Source organism: Haematobia irritans, chromosome 1 (genome assembly GCF_050003625.1).
Source record: "Haematobia irritans isolate KBUSLIRL chromosome 1, ASM5000362v1, whole genome shotgun sequence".
Classification (NCBI taxonomy): Eukaryota; Metazoa; Arthropoda; class Insecta; order Diptera; family Muscidae; genus Haematobia; species Haematobia irritans.
The window spans coordinates 265096455-265121560 of NC_134397.1; the positions used below are offsets into that span (position 1 = coordinate 265096455).

The window sequence follows — 25106 nt, forward strand, 5'->3', positions numbered from 1 at the left end:
ATATTCAGTTGTGCGGGAATTGCAGTGAGATCGACATCATACGAAAAGAAATAACTACCAAACATAGTGGCCAACAAATGAAACAGGCCTGCATGTCTAGACCAAAAATAATATAAAATTGCATACAGTAGGAATAGACTTATGCAAGGTCTAGGTATTGACCAAATTTGAATTAAAAATTAAAAAAAAAAAATATTTATTAAAAAAGTAATACGGATGTATAAAAAAAAATTACATCAAATTGTGAAATTATAAATGAAACGGTAAAAAGTGCACAGCAAATTTTCAAAAAGTTCGCTAAAATTTACAAATTTACATTGCATTTCTACGAAGGAGACCCTTGAAATTTATATTTTTAGAAATCAATTGAAAAAAAAAAACACAAAATTAAAATCAAAAACATTCCTCCGATATAAGTGATCTAAAAGTTATATAGCAACAATTAACAACTAATATTTTAATAATACCTAAAAAAACATTATTAAATATTTCTAACAATTTCTAACAAATAAACAAAATGGGTAAATATGGTTTTTAATAAATTGAACAAAATGCCAAAACCAACACAAAAATTGCACAAAAAAGATGTTTCACTGCCACTGCCCTTTGAGAATCATATATAAAATTGTTTTTATCGACGATATTATATACATAATTGTTTTTTATATAAAGCATGTACAACAACATACATTTGAATTGCTTGGCTTTTTTGATTTGATTTTTTTTTTTTTTGAATTTTCGATTGTTGTTCTTAAAACAAAGGATGGAAAAGAAACACAATATCACATCCATAATGACTTAAACCGCACTGAAGGTTGACTTTTATTTTATTTTATTTTATTTTATTTTATTTTATTTTATTTTATTTTATTTTAACTATCGCTTCATAAGGTTTGCATATAGAAATATAAGTTTGTTATATTTCTATATGCAAACCTGGAAGCAACAAATTTTTTTAGAGCCATATGAAGTTCAATGTAGACACAATATAAGTAAAATTTACTTATTTATGAACACAGTTTAGGCCTTTAATTTTCAAAAAAAAAAGTAGGTATATAATTTTCGACTGATTTATGAATTGTTCAGTTTGTTTGGTGTATACAGTGAGGAGCAAAACCGAGTGCTTGTTTTCATTTTTTATAACTTACATGTTATTTTCATATTTCCCATGCAAAAAACATTACTGGTAACGACCTCTGAATATTACTGGCAATGACCTGGTATACTGAAAAAAAATATTTACGTGATATTTAAGATAATGCAACCTAAATTTTAGGATGCGCAATGTACAAAATATTAAGGACAATTTTCTTTAAAATAATGACATTTTAATTAAAATAAAGTTTATAATCTTTACTTCAAAATTTTTTTTCATTAAATTTACAAAATTTGCGTCCCTCCGTTAAAGTCGCATATTCTTGAACTAAGGAAAATGTTCCTTCAAATAAAGAAACACATTTTTAATTTAAAGAAATCGTCCTTATATTAACTGAAATATCTATAGATTAAGATAAAAAAGCTTCAAATATAGGCTAAGACTTATTTTGAGGATTTAGCATCTTTGCTTTAAAGATTTTTTTTGGAATTAAAAACATATTTTTGCTTTGAGGTATCCCACTATAATTTGGATTTTTAAACTGGCTTTTGTTTGTACGTGAATAGCTTTATTAACCCTCTAATGTCCAATCTCGCCTTTAGGAGGGCTTCGCTAAATCATGAAGCTTTTAGTAAAACACACCATAAGACAACAAAAATGGGTAAAATAAGAAGAAAACTTAGTTAAAACTAATCAAGAGGATTTGCAGCATATACTGAATTTAACCGTATTAATTTTTCTTGTTTAATTTTCTTGCTTTTGGTTCGTTAACATTGAATCATAGAGCAAGGAAGGTGTAGACATCTCATGTGAATTCACAGCGTTGTAGTTTGTCTGCACACCGTAGATGGCTCTTTTTGGTCTGCAATTGAGTGATATTTTACTTTAGCTTTAATTTGTTTTCTTTCCTTTGTTCTCTTGATGAAACACCAAAGATGAAAAGAAAATGAAAATTCGATAAATGAGATCTGAATCCTATTTTTAATTTATTGATCCTAGAGTTAAGGCCAGATAGGTCGCTAAAAAATGTCTTTATTTTAAAGAAGCCTCATCTTTGGCTCGGAATCAATACCAAAATCCTTAAGAGAAGGTCAAATTCCAAGTAAACTTTTTTTGAGTGTAAAGACAAAGTCTCCCAAAACAACACGGTAAGCAAATCGTGAAACATGGACGGGGAAGTCTCATGGTATGGGAATGTTGGCAAACTTGCTCGCTGGTTAATAATAAGGAATCATGAAAAAAGGATACTACCTTGATATTTTGCAATCAAATTTGCCTACGTTTTTGGAGGTTTTCGCCTACCTTAAGGAGCAAGTTGTTTTCCAATAAGACGGCAAACCAAGCATTCTTACAAAATAGTGGAGAAATGGTTGTGGGAGTAAAGTTTTCAAACGTTCAAATGGCCACCACAAAGCCCCGATCTCAAGCCCATTATGGTCTCTGGTTAAAAGAGGCTTGAGATCACACCAAAGAACACCAAAACTAGCGATGAGATCTAGAGGCAAGTTCAGCACAATTTGTCGGAGGTTCCAAAAGAAATAATAAAAAAAAACTGAAGGTATGTCAGGACGAGTTATACCGCAATTAGAAACAAAGGACTATAAGCTAAATACTAAAATATTTGATATTAATGTATTATGCATAAAGTGCAAAAGTGGATGCAGGTTTACTTGAATTTTATTCTAATAATTGCAGTAGTATAGGTATATAATTTATTAGTTTCATTTTGTTTGTCAGGAAATAAAGTACAAATGAAAAAAAATTTTGCAAATGGACACAATAGACATTTTTATCAATCAAATAAAACATACTCGTAAGATGCACTTGGTTTTGCTTTCCACTGTACATTCGAAATAATTGAAAATGTGTTTGTGTAAACAATTAGATTTAGATAAATCTTTATGTTTATTCCTATTTTTGTTTTCTTGGAAACCGAAGTGATTTCCGTGTCTATGAGGATTATCATCATCTTTTGTTTTCTGCCGGTATCTAAAATGATTCACAAACATTTTTAGTTAAGCATTAGACAAAATAACTTGGTATTGACATGCACAGTGGGACTTGAAAGAAAAGATTTAAACATTTGTGGGGTTAACTTTTAAATTTTATTTTAATACTTGGGATGGTCAGAATAGCCCGACGCTATTTCGTGATTGGACTTGATTTGTTAAATAACAGCTACGGTCGTTTGTTAAAAAGTTAAAAAAACAAAAAAACTATTTCAGTGTATAAACTTAGTTTTGAAGGTTGTCTTAATTTATATTTGTTTTGGGTTATATTTGTTTTCAGAAACATTTTTTAACATTATGGTTTTTCCCATTAAGACAATGGCAAATGTTTTGTAATATACGATTGGTGGGGTTTTAAATGATTGTTTGTCATTCATTGAAGTGGTTAGACATGCATGCAAATTCGCTATTTTATTTATTTGTTTGTTCTTTATAAACTTCATCGTAAGAATCCTTGTAAAAATTTTAAAACATATGTATATTAAACAAAAAATTTATATAATAAATTATTCACTGTATATATCCTGAAAATTTGGCTTTGATGTCTATAAGAAATACATGATCTACACTCAAAAAAAAAACTTTACTTGCATCCAAAGATTTTGACCTTCCCTTGGTATTGATTCCGAGCCACTGATCCGGCTTCTTTAAAATAAAGAAATTTTTTAGCAACATATCTGGCTTTAAATCTATGATCAATAAAATTAAAAATAAGGATACAGATTTATCAAATGTTCATTCTCTTTTCGCTGTTTATTAATAAAGGTACTCAGGTACAAACAAATGCCAGTTTAAAAATCCAAATTATAACGGATACTTCAAATTAAAAAATGTTTTCTTAATTCCAAAAAAAAACTTTAAACCAAAGACGCTAAATCCTCAAAATAAGTCTTAGCCTATATTTGAAGCGTTGTTATCTTAAAGGTGAGTACTAAGTTCGAGTTTAAAGTGAAAACTAAATCAGTAAAAAAGGCATAAAATTATACATATTTGTTCAAATTTTATTATAACTTGAGGGAGAATAGCCCAAAGTAAATTTTCACAAAGTATGTATTCCTTAAAATGGATTATTAAAGAAGAGTAATCGTGAAAAATTACGATTTTAGCGGCTAAACTCGAACTTAATACCCACCTTAAATCTAAAGTTTCAATATTTCACTTAATTTAAGGACAATTTCTTTAAATCAAAAATTTGTTTCTTTACTTTAAGGAAAATTAGCCTTAGTTCAAAGACATGCGACTTTAACGAAGGGACGCAAATTTACAAAATTGGTGTCCTAAATTTAATGAAAAAAATGTTTGAGGCAAAGTTTACAAACTTTATTTTAATTAAAATTTAATTATTTTAAAGAAATTTGTCCCTAATATTAAGTAAATTTTGCATCCTAAAATTTAGGTTGCGTAATCTTTAATACCACATAAGTATTTTTTTTAGCGCATGAGGAAATTAGGAGTAGGAATACCAAGAGCTACGTTGTAAGACAGGAAGAAAAATTACCAACAAATATATAATGGAGCTATTATAGATTCGTTTCAAAATCGGGGATCAGAAACTTTGAAATTTGCGTTTCCTTAGATCCCCATTAGAGCTTTTTCCTGGGAATTCTCGGAATTTGTTATTATCACTTTCCCGGGAATTTCTAAAGAAGAAAATATATACAGTCAGCAAAAAAAAGTTGTACACCTATCAATTTGAAATAAATTGTGAAACGACAAGAAAAATACGATCTAAATATTTATATATGTATTATACCTTAAATTAAAGCTTGATATCCGGGCTACAATAAAAGAAAATTAATTCAGATTTAAATCTGTTTAGGGAAGTAATAAAAAAAAAAACAACAACAAAAAACGGTCAATTTTACTTGGCCAAAAAAAATTGTACACTAAAAATAAATAAAAATTATTGGTTTAAACGCTAAATATTACAAATTTTTAATATTTTGTTTTCTAATGCCTGGAGTCTATTTGGCATTGATTAGGTTAGGGGTTTCGTAAAATCTACGGGAATTGAGCATATATTCATAAGGACGTTTTTGAGAGTTTCTAAAAATGTTAAAGTTCTTTAGCTTTGTCTTCATATATGCCCACAGGTGTTCAATTAGATTCATGTGCGGTTTCTGCGGAAGGTGAGGTAATACTTTTTTGGTGTTGTATAGCAAGTATTCCTTAAGAATATAGGACGAATGTTTGGGGTCATTATCTTGGACAAACACAAATCCGTCTTCCAGACCCATTTTTTGGTACATTCGGCCAAATTATTCTTCAGAATATATAAATTATCTATTTTGTGTATATTTCCTTCAATAAATATGAGGTTTCCAACACAATTTGCATGCCTTTTCCGGGAAAACTGCAAAAATTGCGCATTTTTTACATTTTGTTTTACATCTTTATTTTAATTATTTTTGAATCTTTGGTTTAACGTTTTTTTTTTATAAATTAAGAAAAAAATATCATAAAGCATCTGTTATAGGTAATATTTATTTTTAAGTGAGTGACTTTGTTAATATATCGCAAGAAGAGAATGAAAATTCGATCTGTAAAATCTGCATCCTAATTTAATTGTATAGAGCCTAAGGTTTAAAGCTAGGGGTTTTATCTTTAGGTAAATGAGGGATGTCAATTATCTTAAGCATATCACCGAGTGAAAACTAATTTCATTTAGACAAACTATGATGATAGTGAATATGTGATCTTAAGCTGCTTCTTGCACTGTTGGCGTATAAGTACGAATCCGCTAAAATTTGCAATACTCATACGCATAGGAGTACATTAGAGATTGGCTTAACAAAAGAAAAATCCTCAATTTTTATACCCTAAACCACATAGTGGTCAGGGTATAATAACTTTGATCGGCCAAAACATGTGACTACCAGAAATATTGATTTTAGATCCCACAAAATACAGACCTTGGTGTCCGTCTGTCCATGTATTTGTTGTTCGCAGGATTCCGGTTGCATTTATTAAGCGAATTTGCCACTCATTTTGGTCAAATATTTGCCCAGTGTGACCCTAGCCTTAGGCTATTTTATATTATTATATATTATTCCTGGCTAATTTCTATAAAATCCAGATATTCTTTATATAAATTTTGTTTGGTATACCTAATTTTGCTTCTCAAAACTTGGCAACAATGTATTGAAAATGTTATTTTCACCATTGACGTATACGTAATAAATTACGTTAAAAAAATTAGAAAACTCATACGCATTATAGATTGGCTTATTACTCAAATCACTTTCAATATTTATAAATTTTAAAAATATTTTGTTATGCTTTTGTCCAATTTGTAAACATTACCCATTTCTGTAGATATTTTTCATAAAAATCTATTGTTGTATTTGACCTATTCTTAGAAGAAGAAAAAAAAGAAACAATTATTATGCACATAATATGTGTAAATACAATACAAAAGAATGGGATTTTAATTTAAGGACAATTTCTTTAAATCAAAAATTTGTTTCTTTACTTTAAGGAAAATTAGCCTTAGTTCATAGACATGCGACTTTAACGAAGGGACGCAAATTTACAAAATTGGTGTCCTAAATTTAATGAAAAAAATGTTTGAGGCAAAGTTATGTGGTATTAAAGATTACGCAACCTAAAATTTAGGTTGCGTAATCTTTAATACCACATAAGTATTTTTTTTAGCGCATGAGGAAATTACTTCTTTGTAGGAATACCAAGAGCTACGTTGTAAGACAGGAAGAAAAATTACCAACAAATATATAATGGAGCTATTATAGATTCGTTTCAAAATCGGGGATCAGAAACTTTGAAATTCGCGTTTCCTTAGATCCCCATTAGAGCTTTTTCCTGGGAATTCTCGGAATTTGTTATTATCACTTTCCCGGGAATTTCTAAAGAAGAAAATATATACAGTCAGCAAAAAAAAGTTGTACACCTATCAATTTGAAATAAATTGTGAAACGACAAGAAAAATACAAACTAAATATTTATATATGTATTATACCTTAAATTAAAGCTTGATATCCGGGCTACAATAAAAGAAAATTAATTCAGATTTAAATCTGTTTAGGGAAATAATAAAAAAAAAAAAAAAACAAAACAAAACAAAAAACGATCAATTTTACTTGGCCAAAAAAAACTTGTACACTAAAAATAAATAAAAATTATCGGTTTAAACGCTAAATATTACAAATTTTTAATATTTTGTTTTCTAATGCCTGGAGTCTATTTGGCATTGATTAGGTTAGGGGTTTCGTAAAATCTACGGGAATTGAGCATATATTCATAAGGACGTTTTTGAGAGTTTCTAAAAATGTTAGTCTTCATATATGCCCACAGGTGTTCAATTACATTCATGTCCGGTTTGTGCGGAGGGTGAGGTAATACTTTTTTGGTGTTGTATAGCAAGTATTCCTTAAGAATATAGGACGAATGCTTGGGGTCATTATCTTGGACAAACACAAATCCGTCTTCCAGACCCATTTTTTGGTACATTCGGCCAAATTATTCTTCAGAATATATAAATTATCTATTTTGTGTATATTTCCTTCAATAAATATGAGGTTTCCAACGCAATTTGCATGCCTTTTCCGGGAAAACTGCAAAAATTGCGCATTTTTTACATTTTGTTTTACATCTTTATTTTAATTATTTTTGAATCTTTGGTTTAACGTTTTTTTTTTATAAATTAAGAAAAAAATATCATAAAGCATCTGTTATAGGTAATATTTATTTTTAAGTGAGTGACTTTGTTAATATATCGCAAGAAGAGAATGAAAATTCGATCTGTAAAATCTGCATCCTAATTTAATTGTATAGAGCCTAAGGTTTAAAGCTAGGGGTTTTATCTTTAGGTAAATGAGGGATGTCAATTATCTTAAGCATATCACCGAGTGAAAACTAATTTCATTTAGACAAACTATGATGATAGTGAATATGTGATCTTAAGCTGCTTCTTGCACTGTTGGCGTATAAGTACGAATCCGCTAAAATTTGCAATACTCATACGCATAGGAGTACATTAGAGATTGGCTTAACAAAAGAAAAATCCTCAATTTTTATACCCTAAACCACATAGTGGTCAGGGTATAATAACTTTGATCGGCCAAAACATGTGACTACCAGAAATATTGATTTTAGATCCCACAAAATTCAGACCTTGGTGTCCGTCTGTCCATGTATTTGTTGTTCGCAGGATTCCGGTTGCATTTATTAAGCGAATTTGCCACTCATTTTGGTCAAATATTTGCCCAGTGTGACCCTAGCCTTAGGCTATTTTATATTATTATATATTATTCCTGGCTAATTTCTATAAAATCCAGATATTCTTTATATAAATTTTGTTTGGTATACCTAATTTTGCTTCTCAAAACTTGGCAACAATGTATTGAAAATGTTATTTTCACCATTGACGTATACGTAATAAATTACGTTAAAAAAATTAGAAAACTCATACGCATTATAGATTGGCTTATTACTCAAATCACTTTCAATATTTATAAATTTTAAAAATATTTTGTTATGCTTTTGTCCAATTTGTAAACATTACCCATTTCTGTAGATATTTTTCATAAAAATCTATTGTTGTATTTGACCTATTCTTAGAAGAAGAAAAAAAAGAAACAATTATTATGCACATAATATGTGTAAATACAATACAAAAGAATGGGATTTTAATTTAAGGACAATTTCTTTAAATCAAAAATTTGTTTCTTTACTTTAAGGAAAATTAGCCTTAGTTCATAGACATGCGACTTTAACGAAGGGACGCAAATTTACAAAATTGGTGTCCTAAATTTAATGAAAAAAATGTTTGAGGCAAAGTTATGTGGTATTAAAGATTACGCAACCTAAAATTTAGGTTGCGTAATCTTTAATACCACATAAGTATTTTTTTTAGCGCATGAGGAAATTACTTCTTTGTAGGAATACCAAGAGCTACGTTGTAAGACAGGAAGAAAAATTACCAACAAATATATAATGGAGCTATTATAGATTCGTTTCAAAATCGGGGATCAGAAACTTTGAAATTCGCGTTTCCTTAGATCCCCATTAGAGCTTTTTCCTGGGAATTCTCGGAATTTGTTATTATCACTTTCCCGGGAATTTCTAAAGAAGAAAATATATACAGTCAGCAAAAAAAAGTTGTACACCTATCAATTTGAAATAAATTGTGAAACGACAAGAAAAATACAAACTAAATATTTATATATGTATTATACCTTAAATTAAAGCTTGATATCCGGGCTACAATAAAAGAAAATTAATTCAGATTTAAATCTGTTTAGGGAAATAATAAAAAAAAAAAAAAAACAAAACAAAACAAAAAACGATCAATTTTACTTGGCCAAAAAAAACTTGTACACTAAAAATAAATAAAAATTATCGGTTTAAACGCTAAATATTACAAATTTTTAATATTTTGTTTTCTAATGCCTGGAGTCTATTTGGCATTGATTAGGTTAGGGGTTTCGTAAAATCTACGGGAATTGAGCATATATTCATAAGGACGTTTTTGAGAGTTTCTAAAAATGTTAGTCTTCATATATGCCCACAGGTGTTCAATTACATTCATGTCCGGTTTGTGCGGAGGGTGAGGTAATACTTTTTTGGTGTTGTATAGCAAGTATTCCTTAAGAATATAGGACGAATGCTTGGGGTCATTATCTTGGACAAACACAAATCCGTCTTCCAGACCCATTTTTTGGTACATTCGGCCAAATTATTCTTCAGAATATATAAATTATCTATTTTGTGTATATTTCCTTCAATAAATATGAGGTTTCCAACGCAATTTGCATGCCTTTTCCGGGAAAACTGCAAAAATTGCGCATTTTTTACATTTTGTTTTACATCTTTATTTTAATTATTTTTGAATCTTTGGTTTAACGTTTTTTTTTTATAAATTAAGAAAAAAATATCATAAAGCATCTGTTATAGGTAATATTTATTTTTAAGTGAGTGACTTTGTTAATATATCGCAAGAAGAGAATGAAAATTCGATCTGTAAAATCTGCATCCTAATTTAATTGTATAGAGCCTAAGGTTTAAAGCTAGGGGTTTTATCTTTAGGTAAATGAGGGATGTCAATTATCTTAAGCATATCACCGAGTGAAAACTAATTTCATTTAGACAAACTATGATGATAGTGAATATGTGATCTTAAGCTGCTTCTTGCACTGTTGGCGTATAAGTACGAATCCGCTAAAATTTGCAATACTCATACGCATAGGAGTACATTAGAGATTGGCTTAACAAAAGAAAAATCCTCAATTTTTATACCCTAAACCACATAGTGGTCAGGGTATAATAACTTTGATCGGCCAAAACATGTGACTACCAGAAATATTGATTTTAGATCCCACAAAATTCAGACCTTGGTGTCCGTCTGTCCATGTATTTGTTGTTCGCAGGATTCCGGTTGCATTTATTAAGCGAATTTGCCACTCATTTTGGTCAAATATTTGCCCAGTGTGACCCTAGCCTTAGGCTATTTTATATTATTATATATTATTCCTGGCTAATTTCTATAAAATCCAGATATTCTTTATATAAATTTTGTTTGGTATACCTAATTTTGCTTCTCAAAACTTGGCAACAATGTATTGAAAATGTTATTTTCACCATTGACGTATACGTAATAAATTACGTTAAAAAAATTAGAAAACTCATACGCATTATAGATTGGCTTATTACTCAAATCACTTTCAATATTTATAAATTTTAAAAATATTTTGTTATGCTTTTGTCCAATTTGTAAACATTACCCATTTCTGTAGATATTTTTCATAAAAATCTATTGTTGTATTTGACCTATTCTTAGAAGAAGAAAAAAAAGAAACAATTATTATGCACATAATATGTGTAAATACAATACAAAAGAATGGGATTTTAATTTAAGGACAATTTCTTTAAATCAAAAATTTGTTTCTTTACTTTAAGGAAAATTAGCCTTAGTTCATAGACATGCGACTTTAACGAAGGGACGCAAATTTACAAAATTGGTGTCCTAAATTTAATGAAAAAAATGTTTGAGGCAAAGTTATGTGGTATTAAAGATTACGCAACCTAAAATTTAGGTTGCGTAATCTTTAATACCACATAAGTATTTTTTTTAGCGCATGAGGAAATTACTTCTTTGTAGGAATACCAAGAGCTACGTTGTAAGACAGGAAGAAAAATTACCAACAAATATATAATGGAGCTATTATAGATTCGTTTCAAAATCGGGGATCAGAAACTTTGAAATTCGCGTTTCCTTAGATCCCCATTAGAGCTTTTTCCTGGGAATTCTCGGAATTTGTTATTATCACTTTCCCGGGAATTTCTAAAGAAGAAAATATATACAGTCAGCAAAAAAAAGTTGTACACCTATCAATTTGAAATAAATTGTGAAACGACAAGAAAAATACAAACTAAATATTTATATATGTATTATACCTTAAATTAAAGCTTGATATCCGGGCTACAATAAAAGAAAATTAATTCAGATTTAAATCTGTTTAGGGAAATAATAAAAAAAAAAAAAAAACAAAACAAAACAAAAAACGATCAATTTTACTTGGCCAAAAAAAACTTGTACACTAAAAATAAATAAAAATTATCGGTTTAAACGCTAAATATTACAAATTTTTAATATTTTGTTTTCTAATGCCTGGAGTCTATTTGGCATTGATTAGGTTAGGGGTTTCGTAAAATCTACGGGAATTGAGCATATATTCATAAGGACGTTTTTGAGAGTTTCTAAAAATGTTAGTCTTCATATATGCCCACAGGTGTTCAATTACATTCATGTCCGGTTTGTGCGGAGGGTGAGGTAATACTTTTTTGGTGTTGTATAGCAAGTATTCCTTAAGAATATAGGACGAATGCTTGGGGTCATTATCTTGGACAAACACAAATCCGTCTTCCAGACCCATTTTTTGGTACATTCGGCCAAATTATTCTTCAGAATATATAAATTATCTATTTTGTGTATATTTCCTTCAATAAATATGAGGTTTCCAACGCAATTTGCATGCCTTTTCCGGGAAAACTGCAAAAAGTGCGCATTTTTTACATTTTGTTTTACATCTTTATTTTAATTATTTTTGAATCTTTGGTTTAACGTTTTTTATAAATTAAGAAAAAAATATCATAAAGCATCTGTTATAGGTAATATTTATTTTTAAGTCAGTGACTTTGTTAATATATCGCAAGAAGAGAATGAAAATTCGATCTGTAAAATCTGCATCCTAATTTAATTGTATAGAGCCTAAGGTTTAAAGCTAGGGGTTTTATCTTTAGGTAAATGAGGGATGTCAATTATCTTAAGCATATCACCGAGTGAAAACTAATTTCATTTAGACAAACTATGATGATAGTGAATATGTGATCTTAAGCTGCTTCTTGCACTGTTTGCGTATAAGTACGAATCCGCTAAAATTTGCAATACTCATACGCATAGGAGTACATTAGAGATTGGCTTAACAAAAGAAAAATCCTCAATTTTTATACCCTAAACCACATAGTGGTCAGGGTATAATAACTTTGATCGGCCAAAACATGTGACTACCAGAAATATTGATTTTAGATCCCACAAAATACAGACCTTGGTGTCCGTCTGTCCATGTATTTGTTGTTCGCAGGATTCCGGTTGCATTTATTAAGCGAATTTGCCACTCATTTTGGTCAAATATTTGCCCAGTGTGACCCTAGCCTTAGGCTATTTTATATTATTATATATTATTCCTGGCTAATTTCTATAAAATCCAGATATTCTTTATATAAATTTTGTTTGGTATACCTAATTTTGCTTCTCAAAACTTGGCAACAATGTATTGAAAATGTTATTTTCACCATTGACGTATACGTAATAAATTACGTTAAAAAAATTAGAAAACTCATACGCATTATAGATTGGCTTATTACTCAAATCACTTTCAATATTTATAAATTTTAAAAATATTTTGTTATGCTTTTGTCCAATTTGTAAACATTACCCATTTCTGTAGATATTTTTCATAAAAATCTATTGTTGTATTTGACCTATTCTTAGAAGAAGAAAAAAAAGAAACAATTATTATGCACATAATATGTGTAAATACAATACAAAAGAATGGGATTTTAATTTAAGGACAATTTCTTTAAATCAAAAATTTGTTTCTTTACTTTAAGGAAAATTAGCCTTAGTTCATAGACATGCGACTTTAACGAAGGGACGCAAATTTACAAAATTGGTGTCCTAAATTTAATGAAAAAAATGTTTGAGGCAAAGTTATGTGGTATTAAAGATTACGCAACCTAAAATTTAGGTTGCGTAATCTTTAATACCACATAAGTATTTTTTTTAGCGCATGAGGAAATTACTTCTTTGTAGGAATACCAAGAGCTACGTTGTAAGACAGGAAGAAAAATTACCAACAAATATATAATGGAGCTATTATAGATTCGTTTCAAAATCGGGGATCAGAAACTTTGAAATTCGCGTTTCCTTAGATCCCCATTAGAGCTTTTTCCTGGGAATTCTCGGAATTTGTTATTATCACTTTCCCGGGAATTTCTAAAGAAGAAAATATATACAGTCAGCAAAAAAAAGTTGTACACCTATCAATTTGAAATAAATTGTGAAACGACAAGAAAAATACAAACTAAATATTTATATATGTATTATACCTTAAATTAAAGCTTGATATCCGGGCTACAATAAAAGAAAATTAATTCAGATTTAAATCTGTTTAGGGAAATAATAAAAAAAAAAAAAAAAAAACAAAACAAAACAAAAAACGATCAATTTTACTTGGCCAAAAAAAACTTGTACACTAAAAATAAATAAAAATTATCGGTTTAAACGCTAAATATTACAAATTTTTAATATTTTGTTTTCTAATGCCTGGAGTCTATTTGGCATTGATTAGGTTAGGGGTTTCGTAAAATCTACGGGAATTGAGCATATATTCATAAGGACGTTTTTGAGAGTTTCTAAAAATGTTAGTCTTCATATATGCCCACAGGTGTTCAATTACATTCATGTCCGGTTTGTGCGGAGGGTGAGGTAATACTTTTTTGGTGTTGTATAGCAAGTATTCCTTAAGAATATAGGACGAATGCTTGGGGTCATTATCTTGGACAAACACAAATCCGTCTTCCAGACCCATTTTTTGGTACATTCGGCCAAATTATTCTTCAGAATATATAAATTATCTATTTTGTGTATATTTCCTTCAATAAATATGAGGTTTCCAACGCAATTTGCATGCCTTTTCCGGGAAAACTGCAAAAAGTGCGCATTTTTTACATTTTGTTTTACATCTTTATTTTAATTATTTTTGAATCTTTGGTTTAACGTTTTTTATAAATTAAGAAAAAAATATCATAAAGCATCTGTTATAGGTAATATTTATTTTTAAGTCAGTGACTTTGTTAATATATCGCAAGAAGAGAATGAAAATTCGATCTGTAAAATCTGCATCCTAATTTAATTGTATAGAGCCTAAGGTTTAAAGCTAGGGGTTTTATCTTTAGGTAAATGAGGGATGTCAATTATCTTAAGCATATCACCGAGTGAAAACTAATTTCATTTAGACAAACTATGATGATAGTGAATATGTGATCTTAAGCTGCTTCTTGCACTGTTTGCGTATAAGTACGAATCCGCTAAAATTTGCAATACTCATACGCATAGGAGTACATTAGAGATTGGCTTAACAAAAGAAAAATCCTCAATTTTTATACCCTAAACCACATAGTGGTCAGGGTATAATAACTTTGATCGGCCAAAACATGTGACTACCAGAAATATTGATTTTAGATCCCACAAAATACAGACCTTGGTGTCCGTCTGTCCATGTATTTGTTGTTCGCAGGATTCCGGTTGCATTTATTAAGCGAATTTGCCACTCATTTTGGTCAAATATTTGCCCAGTGTGACCCTAGCCTTAGGCTATTTTATATTATTATATATTATTCCTGGCTAATTTCTATAAAATCCAGATATTCTTTATATAAATTTTGTTTGGTATACCTAATTTTGCTTCTCAAAACTTGGCAACAATGTATTGAAAATGTTATTTTCACCATTGACGTATACGTAATAAATTACGTTAAAAAAATTAGAAAACTCATACGCATTATAGATTGGCTTATTACTCAAATCACTTTCAATATTTATAAATTTTAAAAATATTTTGTTATGCTTTTGTCCAATTTGTAAACATTACCCATTTCTGTAGATATTTTTCATAAAAATCTATTGTTGTATTTGACCTATTCTTAGAAGAAGAAAAAAAAGAAACAATTATTATGCACATAATATGTGTAAATACAATACAAAAGAATGGGATTTTCAAGTACAGCAAATGCATATAGTTTTACCTTGAAATTAATGTATTTTTTAGGATCCCATTTTTGGCCATATTTGGACCTGGTTAATTTTATGAGAATCCAATCCAATACGAATACTGCAATTGTAAAATAAACACTGCTACTATTTCAAAGAAAATCCTCAACATTTTAAACGAGCCATTCCATGAGTAGCACCTGTTATTTGGCTTGGTTCCATTATCCACAAACAGAAACAAAAACACTCTTGTAAGAAAAAAAAAAAACCATAAACAAAAACAAGTTTATTGCAATTGATCCAATTGACTTGATTGCTTTTTTGACAACACGCACCATCCTCCGAAACAAAACAAAAGAAAAACATAAAACAAAAATTATCAAAACATCTAAAACATGGATAATTGGAATGTTTTGACAGCCCACCAAACGGCCATTGGCGGACGAGATGATCTCAATTTGGTATCCAAAGAGAAATTGGTGAGTATGAGAAATGTTTTGTTGTCTGTTTTCTTCATTACTACCAACCATATTCATTCTAAACAAAAATCACACACATTTTTGTTATATTCTATTTTGAATTCAAATATTGAAAACAGCTGATTTGTGTCAGATAAACTGTCATTGGAGCATACATTTGAACATGTATGTATCTCCCCCATCCCCAAACAATAGGATTGATTCGCTTTGAGATCTTGGCTAAAGAAATAATGCGTGGAATATTTACTCTCCTTTACTCTCCCTTGCTCTCTCCAATTGATGATTTCCTATGCTACAATCTTCTCACATCCTAACTAAATTTAGATTGCTTCTGTACTCAAATTTTTGGAGATTCCTTTACAGTAATAACGTTCAATTGGTTGCTTTCGGTCGTTTTGGTTGAAATCGTAAAGAAAAAAATTGTGATTTTTTTACATAAGATTCAATCACATTTAAAAAAACAAAGACGATTTCGGTATCATCCTTATTAAATTGGTAATCAATAGTCGCAATGGATTTGTCAACCGATATCTGGGGTCAATTGGCGGTGGAAGCATCCCAGGTGTATCTATCGGATGGTACAGTGCGTAGCCCCTTCGCAGATACGGTACGTTGTGGTGTCTAAAAATATATGTGTCAAGATCAATGAAGACCAATCAAAAGCTATTCAGAAATATTAAAAAAAGAAGAAAACAAATTTAAAAATTGAAGATCTTAAATACCTTGAAGTTTTGCAAAAAAAAAAAACAATTTTTTTCAAAAATTTCCTTTAAGAATTCAATATTTTCGAAAAGTGTGTTAATTTTTTCTACAAGAAATTCTAAATATAGAATCAGCCAAACAAGAAAAAAAGAGGCAAAATTGTGGAGCATATCTAATCGACGAATGACACCCGCAACAATGTACGGAAAAATAAGAAAGATATAATGGATAAACAAAAAAGAAAAACAATGTGGCGGTTTCCTGAAATATTGTAGAGAGTTTAAATTCAATGAACACAAATATGGAGGAACTGGACCCAAGCTTCTTCAAGGAACCATACATTCTCAAATCGGAAATATTCAGCAGTGGTAGTTACCGTTATTTCTGACGTCGTCATCGCTTTTCATCTTTCGCCACTATTTGGTATTCTGTTTGTCGATATTGTCTGCTATCGATTATTATCGACACACATCGGTATTCTTAGAGACGTTTTTGTCCCCAATTATTTTGTACTTTCTCCTCATTGAATTTGGAAACGATTTTTAAAGAAGTTTTTTAAACTTTGGTGATCGGAAACTTAAAAACTAAATAAAAACTTAAATCTGGAAACTGGAAAGAGCTAAAATGACTAATGCTCAACCATAAAAAAAACTTAACTCCAAATGATTTAAAATTCGATGTTTTTGGACTTTCAAGAAGAAGAAATAATAACGATTTCAAAAATTGTTCAAGTATTTATTCCAGTTGTGCTTATTTTGTGTTCCACCAATACAACTTAGCCAGTGACAAGACGCAACTTCACAAATTTGTTGGTATCCAATTCTTTGGTGAACAAGTCCCCTATTTGGTTCACAGCCATTTTTCCTTTGACAATATTGTCCGTAACGAAGAGAGCTTGTAGCCAATATATTTTGCTATTGGCCATTCGAATGCATCCTTTATTATCTTCAAAACTCTATGGGATAATCGCTGATTTCATTAAATTTTTCCACTATGCCTCGAGTCTAAAGCAGGGATGTGGAGCCGGAATCGGAGTCTTGGAGTCGGAGTCTGAAGATTTTGCTGGAGTCGGAGTCGTAAAAATTTTGCTAGACTCCGACTCCGGCTAAACCAAATTTTTTAAAACACTTCGCATTTTTGTAACTAAGCAAGTTTTTACGCAAATTAGTTACCATTGCGTTATTCATTCGATCAATGTACAGCATGATTGTAAATGAAAATCACCTTCCATTTACGGCTATCTTTTTATGTTCCCTAGAATGTTAGACTAGCAGATGGGCTGGATCGATCCATTTTAATGCCATCAATTTATTTTTTAATGATGTTATTTTATGCCGACTGTTCCTTTCAAATAACGTAGAGCACCTCAGTAATGCTGGTGACATTTCTGAGGGTTTCAAAGCTTCTCTAAGTGGTTTCACTGCAAAGTGGAACGCCGTTCGGACTCGGCAATAAAAAGGAGGTCCCTTGTCATTGAGCTTAACATGGAATCGGGCAGCACTCAGTGATAAGAGAGATGTGCCACTACAATGGACTGAATAGTCTAAGTGAGCCTGATACATCGGGCTGCCACCTAACCTAACCTAACCTTACGTAGTGCACGTTTAAGATGATGTCAGTGGATATCGCCGGGATGCGTACGAAAAAGATCTAAGTAACCCACATGGTAACGTATGTCAGGTCTGGAGCATAGCATGATATACAATAAACTCCCCAATAATAATTACTTTCCAACTGTAAGCATTTCTCCATTGAAAGAAAAAGTCATCGTAGCCGTCAACTTTGTACACGAATACCAAATTAGTGGAGAAGCGAATTAATTTCCAGATATGGGACTGATTGGGAAAATGCATGCACAAAAAAAATTTATTTCCATCATAGAAGTAGGTTGGTAGCAAGCTTTCTTAGGGACATATGGGGTTAGAGTTTGTATGGATGATATGTTTGTATTTTCCGAAAATTGAAAATTTTGCAAAAGTCGAAAGTCGGCTTTCTGATTCCTGGGTCTTTCGTCCCAAACAAAATTTTACACCAACGAAGATTGTTTGAATTTTTACAGGATGAAACATACAAAAAGGTTTTAGTATTTTAGGGATAATTGAATTTTTCGCAATATGTGTGTAAATATAACCATAGCGATAGGCGGTAGGCGAAACATTTTTGCCGCAACGGCAAATACAATAAGCTTGACGGCGAATTCCCTTTTTCACGTTTCCTAGCGTTTTTGTTGTAAATACAGCATGCTTTGACAATATTAAACAATGAAGTTGAATAAAAACATACAATGACTTGTTATTTGTTGAGTTATTTCAAGAAAAAATAATCTACACCTGTCCAGACAACAGCAATTCCTAGTGGCAACACGCCGCTAGCCGTCACGGTATTCCGTCGCGGATTTTGGGCTTCCCATAAGAAATACACGTAAATAAGTGTTCGCCTACCGCCTATCGCTATGGTTATATTTACACACTATAACAGGTTGACTGATAAGTCCCCGGTCTAACAAAGAAAAAAACATTTTTTGTCAAAATTCGTTTTTATTGTTCAATATAGTTCCCTTCAAGAGCGATACAACGATTATAACGACCTTCCAATTTTTTAATACCATTTTGGTAGGTTTTGCCGAAGGAGTACTACCAAAAAATTTGCAGCCAAATTTTTTCCCTGCGAGTATCCTTTTGAGGTCTGAGAACAAGAAAAAGTCGCTGGGGACCAGATCTGGAGAATACGATGGGTGGCGAAGCAATTTGAAGCCCAATTCATGAATTTTTGCCATCGTTATCTATGACTTGTGGCACGGTGCGTTGTCTTGGTGGAACAACACTTTTTTCTTCTTCATATGGGGCCGTTTTACCGCGATTTCGACCTTCAAACGCTCCAATAACGCCATATAATAGGCACTGTTGATGGTTTTTCCCTTCTCAAGATAATCGATAAAAATTATTCCATGCGCATCCCAAAAAACAGAGGCCATTACTTTGCCAGCGGACTTTTGAGTCTTTCTGCAGTTCGGAGACGGTTCAACGGTCGCTGCCCACTCAGCCGACTGTCGATTGGACTCAGAAGTGTAGTGATGGAGCCATGTTTCATCCATTGTCACATATCGACGGAAAAGCTCGGGTGTATTACGACTTAACAGCTGCAAACACCGTTAAGAGTCATCAACACGTTGTTGGTTTTGGTTAAATGTGAGCTCGCGCGGCACCCATTTTGCACAGAGCTTCCGCATATCCAAATATTGATGAGTGATATGACCAACACGTTCCTTTGATATCTTTAAGGGCTCCGGGAAATAAGCCCCCAAGAACTAAAGCCCCAAAACGGAAATGAAATAAAGCCCCAAACCTTTATATTGAGAACTAAACAACGATATATGGGTGTATTGTTTCGCTTTTTGGGGTGTTATTTCATAATAAACTTTAGCGTGTTATTTCATATGAATGAACACCCTATTTTATTGATGAAAATCAACCCATTCGAATTATTTTTGGGGCTATATTTTATTTTATTAAAACTAACAATTTTACTTGTACCATTACAGCTATCATATACTTGAATGAAAGCTTGGTAAACATTGAATCACTCTACAGTTTCACTCTAACCGTCTTAAAGTTAACAATATACTCAATATGAATTTTGTAATATTCCCGGGAAAAATAATTGCCATTGGATTCCTATACGTATTGAACGAAAAATAATTAATAGAAACAGTTTTTTCTACAATGTTCGACGAATTTTGCACCCTTTACACTCGAGCACAATCTATTTTTATTTAATTGCGAAATAAAATAAAAAATTTGCTCATGTCTAAAGATTTAAAAAATTACGACTTTTTCAGACAAAAACATTTTTGGCAATTGCAAAAGATTTTGCTCCAGTGTAAAGGTTTCAACAAATTCGAGTGAATTTTAAAAAAAATTACAAAATCTTTATTTCTATTACCAAATAAAATAAAGACTTTGCTCAAATCTAAAGGTTTCAAAAAATTCGAGCGCTTTTTTCCAACCTTTACAGTGTCTTCCATATGATCTATTCACAAAAAATTCGTGCGAATTTTTTGGCAACCTTCACACATGAGCAAAGTTGTAATAATTTTCCCAATTCCGCTCGCATTTTATCATTTTCGATTAAAATAAAATCGAAATAGTACAAGGCTTAGAAAACTGTTCATGTAGGTTCCAAACTGTTAATTCTGTAACTTGAGAAGGAGAAAGTCTTTGGTTAAGTATATTCGTTTTTCGAAAGAAGTATCATTAACTAATGGCTCTTCTCCTACTCGCCCTAGTTTATTTGTATATGAAATATAATATAGTACATGAATATTTAAAATAATGAAATATTTACTAAATTCATGGTTGAAGTTGTTGTTATACAAGATGTTTTTTTTTTCTCCATGATGAATAAATTTAATTTTGAAAATGAAATAAACCCCCATGAGGCTCTATTTCGTGATTCTTGGGGCTTTGTTTCATTGTAGTAGGCTTTTATTGCATACTCGAAATGAGCCTTTATTTCCTTATGAAACAAATCCCCAAAATGTGGGGCATTATTTCATTTCAATTTTGGGGCCTTATTTCTTGGGGGCTTATTTCCCAGGTAAACACCATACCATCGATAAACACTGCTCCCTGACTTCAAAAATGGCAAGCTGTAGATAGAGCTATAACTTTAGTTGCAAACGTCTAATGCTCTCCAAAAAAACTTTAAACGAACACTGTCGAAATGATTTATTTAGGATGTGTTGTGCTGCACAGTACTCTATTACATTTTTACTACGAAACACAAGATGTGTTATATTTGCGGCCAAAAGCCATTCGTTCTTAAGAAAAGAAACAACACTTGATATAAACAATCGACTGTGGTTTAAAAAGAAACCTTTCTATTTTTTTTGCTGACAAAAATTTGAACTTTGCGAAAAGATACAAAAAAAAAAAACTATCAAAATAATAAAATTTTCGACATACGTTTTTTTTAACTGTAACGACTCTGTAACATCTTCGGATTGCCCTTAAACAACAGTCAAACACTGATCTGATATGATCTAACTTTGCCGTTGCTTTCCGGAATATTTACTCATTCCGACATACATCGCGTTGCACGGCCAAAGAGAATACGCCGAATGGGACAGCATTTCGTGGCCCAATTCAACCAGGTGCATTGACGGTCATTTCTTCTCCAATGCGATTTTGAAAATTCAAAATTTTCGTTGACTCTATTCCTTGGTTTCCATTGCGAGTGCATAGATACATGTCTAGTTGACTGTCACAGCTCAGTATCTTCCTTGGATTGCCCTTAAACAGCAGTAAACACTTCTCTTATGTTATCTTACGTTTATGTGCTATTAGTTTAATTGGAATCTTGACGAGTAATTAACACAGTACTCATGTTTTCTCTTTAACAAATATAGACAATTGAGAAGCTGCCCGATAAGGTTATTCTCCAAATCTTCTCGTATCTTTCACATCGTGAAATTTGTCGTTTGGCTCGAGTATGTCGTCGCTGGCGTCAAATCGCTTACGATACGCGTCTGTGGAAAAATGTTTCTCTGCGACCTGAGGTGTCTGGACTTCATGTAGGCTCACTGGAATCTTTGCTGGCTTTGATTGCAGTACGTTTTGGACCGACTTTAAGGTATATTGAACTACCAATTGAACTGATTACTCATACCGTGCTCCATGAATTGTCTGCAAAATGTCCTAATTTGACACACATGCTATTGGATTTCTCTACTGGTAAGTTGGATGCCAAATGACTCCATGAGGGCACTGATGAGATACATTCTTCTTTTATCTCTTTTCAGCTATGCAACTTCACGATTTTAGTGAAATGCAGGCTTTTCCCACCAAACTACGATACATGTGTATCTGCCTATCCGAGGTCATCTTTATGGAAGGTTTCATGCGCAAAATCTATAATTTCATTAACGGCCTAGAGGTTCTACATCTCATTGGTACCTATGAGAAATGTGAAGAGGAAGAAGAGGAAATCTATGAAGTTATCAATGTCCATAAACTCAAATCGGCTACTCCTAATTTGCGTGTCATCAATTTGTATGGCATCAATTTCATTGACGACTCTCACATTGATGCCTTCAGTTCGAATTGTATTCAATTGGAATGTCTAGCTGTAAACTTCTGTAACAAAGTCACTGGATCCACGTTGAAGACACTTATACAACGTTCGAAACGTTTAACATGCTTGCTCATGAATGGTACCAGTTTGAAATCGGAATTCGTTATGCAAGCTGATTGGGATAAATGTGCCCTGCAAGAATTGGATATAACTGCCACCGATTTGTCTACGGAATGCTTAATTGATATGTTGACACGTATACCGAATTTGAAATTTTTATCTGCTGGTCAAATCAATGGCTTTAATGATACAGTATTGAAGATGTGGATGGAATCGGGAATGCCTAGGTAAGATAAGCGATCTCCGAACGAAAACATCTGGCTGTAAATCAATCCCTTGGATAATATTCCAGGTCCTTGGTGTCTATAGATTTGGACTCTTCGGATAATATAACCGATGATGGTTTGCAAAAATTCTTGACCCGTCATGGTCAACAATTGGGTGCTTGCTGTTTGTCCGGCATGCCACATATTACGGATCAGCTATGGATGAGCATTTTGCCAGTGTTGACTAATGCTAAGTATGCAATGCATTTTATTTATGTCATTCATATTCATCCGTTAATTTCAATCTACAGGACTATATATGTAATTAATGTTTTTCGTTTTTGAACTTTCCCACAGAATTTTGGTAATGGGTACACCTGAAAAATTGGGTGTCAACATCCATGTTGATCAGTTGATGGATACTATCGCATCAAGCTGCACAAATTTGGAACGATTGGAATTAAGGTGAGTAAATATTTACTATATAAATGTGTAGAGAACCTTTTTGTATTGGGAAATCGGAGCTAATTTTCTGTCGAGGCTTATTGAATATTCCTACACCCAAAGAAATTTCTTACTAGACACAGCAGAAAACTTTGCTAAAACAACAAAAAGTCTGCCGAATAGTTAGTGCATATGTTTGCAACACATCGAAGGAGACGAATTAGGCACATGGTGTCTATGGCAATAATACGAGGTTAGGTTAGGTTAGGTGGCAGCCCGATGTATCAGGCTCACTTAAACTATTCAGTCCATTGTGATACCACCACTTTAGTAAACTTCTCTCTTATCACTGAGTGCTGCCCGATTCCATGTTAAGCTCAATGACTAGGGACCTCCTTTTTATAGCCGAGTCCGAACGGCGTTCCACATTGCAGTAAAACCACTTAGAGAAGCTTTGAAACCCTCAGAAATGTCACCAGCATTACTGAGATGGGATAATCCACCGTTGAAAAACTTTTTAGTGTTCGGTCGAAGCAGGAATCGAACTCACGACCTTGTGTATGCAAGGCGGGCATGCTCACCATTGCACCACGGTGGGTCCCTATGTCAATAATGCTCAGACCGGCCCCTGAGTCCATCTTGCCATGTCTGTCCGTCTGCCTCTCTGTCTGTGTAATCAAGGTCTAGCTCGCAGTTTTAGTCCAATCGATTCAATAAAAATTTTTTTGATTCCACTCATTTTGATTTCCGCCCTAGAGAATTTTATGGCGATTTGTGCAACCCAGATGATTGCTGGGACTTCACAACACCATTATTGGAAATAGAATTCTACCGGATATATGAACAAAAGTGTTCAACATATATATCCCTATTAATACGTCGTATCACCTCCACAGTTGCCACTCGAGCCAAAAATAATCTATCAAAATTTTAAAAAAATTGTACCAAAAAATTCTACAGAAAATATGGTTAAATTTTATTTCCATAGAAAAATTTTGTCAAAATTTTATTTCTATAGAAAATTTTGTCAAAATTTTATTTCTATTGAAAACTTAGTCAAAATTTTATTTCTATAGAAAATTTTGTCAAAATTTTATATCTATAGAAAATGTTGTCAAAATTCTATTTCTATAGAAAATTTTATGCAAAGTGTATTTCTATAGCAAATCTTGTAAAAATTTAATTTCTATAGAAAATTTTGTCAAAATTTTATTTCTACAGAAAATTTTGTCAGAATTTTATTTCTATAGAAAATTTTGTCAAAATTTTATTTCTATAGAAAATTTTGTCAAAATTTTATTTCTATAGAAAATTTTGTCAAAATTTTATTCCTATAGAAAGTTTTATCTAAATTTTATTTCTATAGAAAATTTTGTCAAAATTTTATTTCTATAGAAAATTTTGTCAAAATTTTATTTCTATAGAAAATGTTATCGAAATTTTATTTCTATAGAAATTTTTGTCAAAATTTTATTTCTATGGAAAATTTTGTCAAAATTTAATTTCTATAGAAAATTTTGTCAAAATTTTATATCTATAGAAAATTTTGTCAAAATTTTATTTCTATAGAAAATCTTGTCAAAATTTTATTTCTATAGAAAATCTTGTCAAAATTTTATTTCTATAGAAAATTTTGTCAAAGTATTATTTCTATAGAAAATTTTGTCAACATTTTATTTTTATAGAAAA

The 25106-nt window shown here is 31.4% G+C and overlaps 1 protein-coding gene across 5 annotated transcripts in view; it reads left to right on the forward strand.

Moving 5' to 3' along the window:
* Positions 1-25106, forward strand: part of FipoQ (F-box/LRR-repeat protein FipoQ) — a 27199-nt gene continuing 2093 nt past the window's right edge. Inside the window, exons 1-6 of one of the 5 annotated variants that reach the window (XM_075292620.1) lie at positions 1-263; positions 15453-15873; positions 21983-22307; positions 22376-22994; positions 23060-23227; positions 23331-23438. In XM_075292620.1, coding sequence (XP_075148735.1) covers positions 15790-15873; positions 21983-22307; positions 22376-22994; positions 23060-23227; positions 23331-23438 — 1304 coding nt within the window. In that variant the 5' untranslated portion in view covers positions 1-263; positions 15453-15789. Of the gene's footprint in view, positions 264-361; positions 522-15452; positions 15874-16241; positions 16481-21982; positions 22308-22375; positions 22995-23059; positions 23228-23330; positions 23439-25106 lie in introns of those variants that run through there. The other 4 variants (XM_075292626.1, XM_075292641.1, XM_075292632.1 and 1 more) reach the window with 4 other exon arrangements.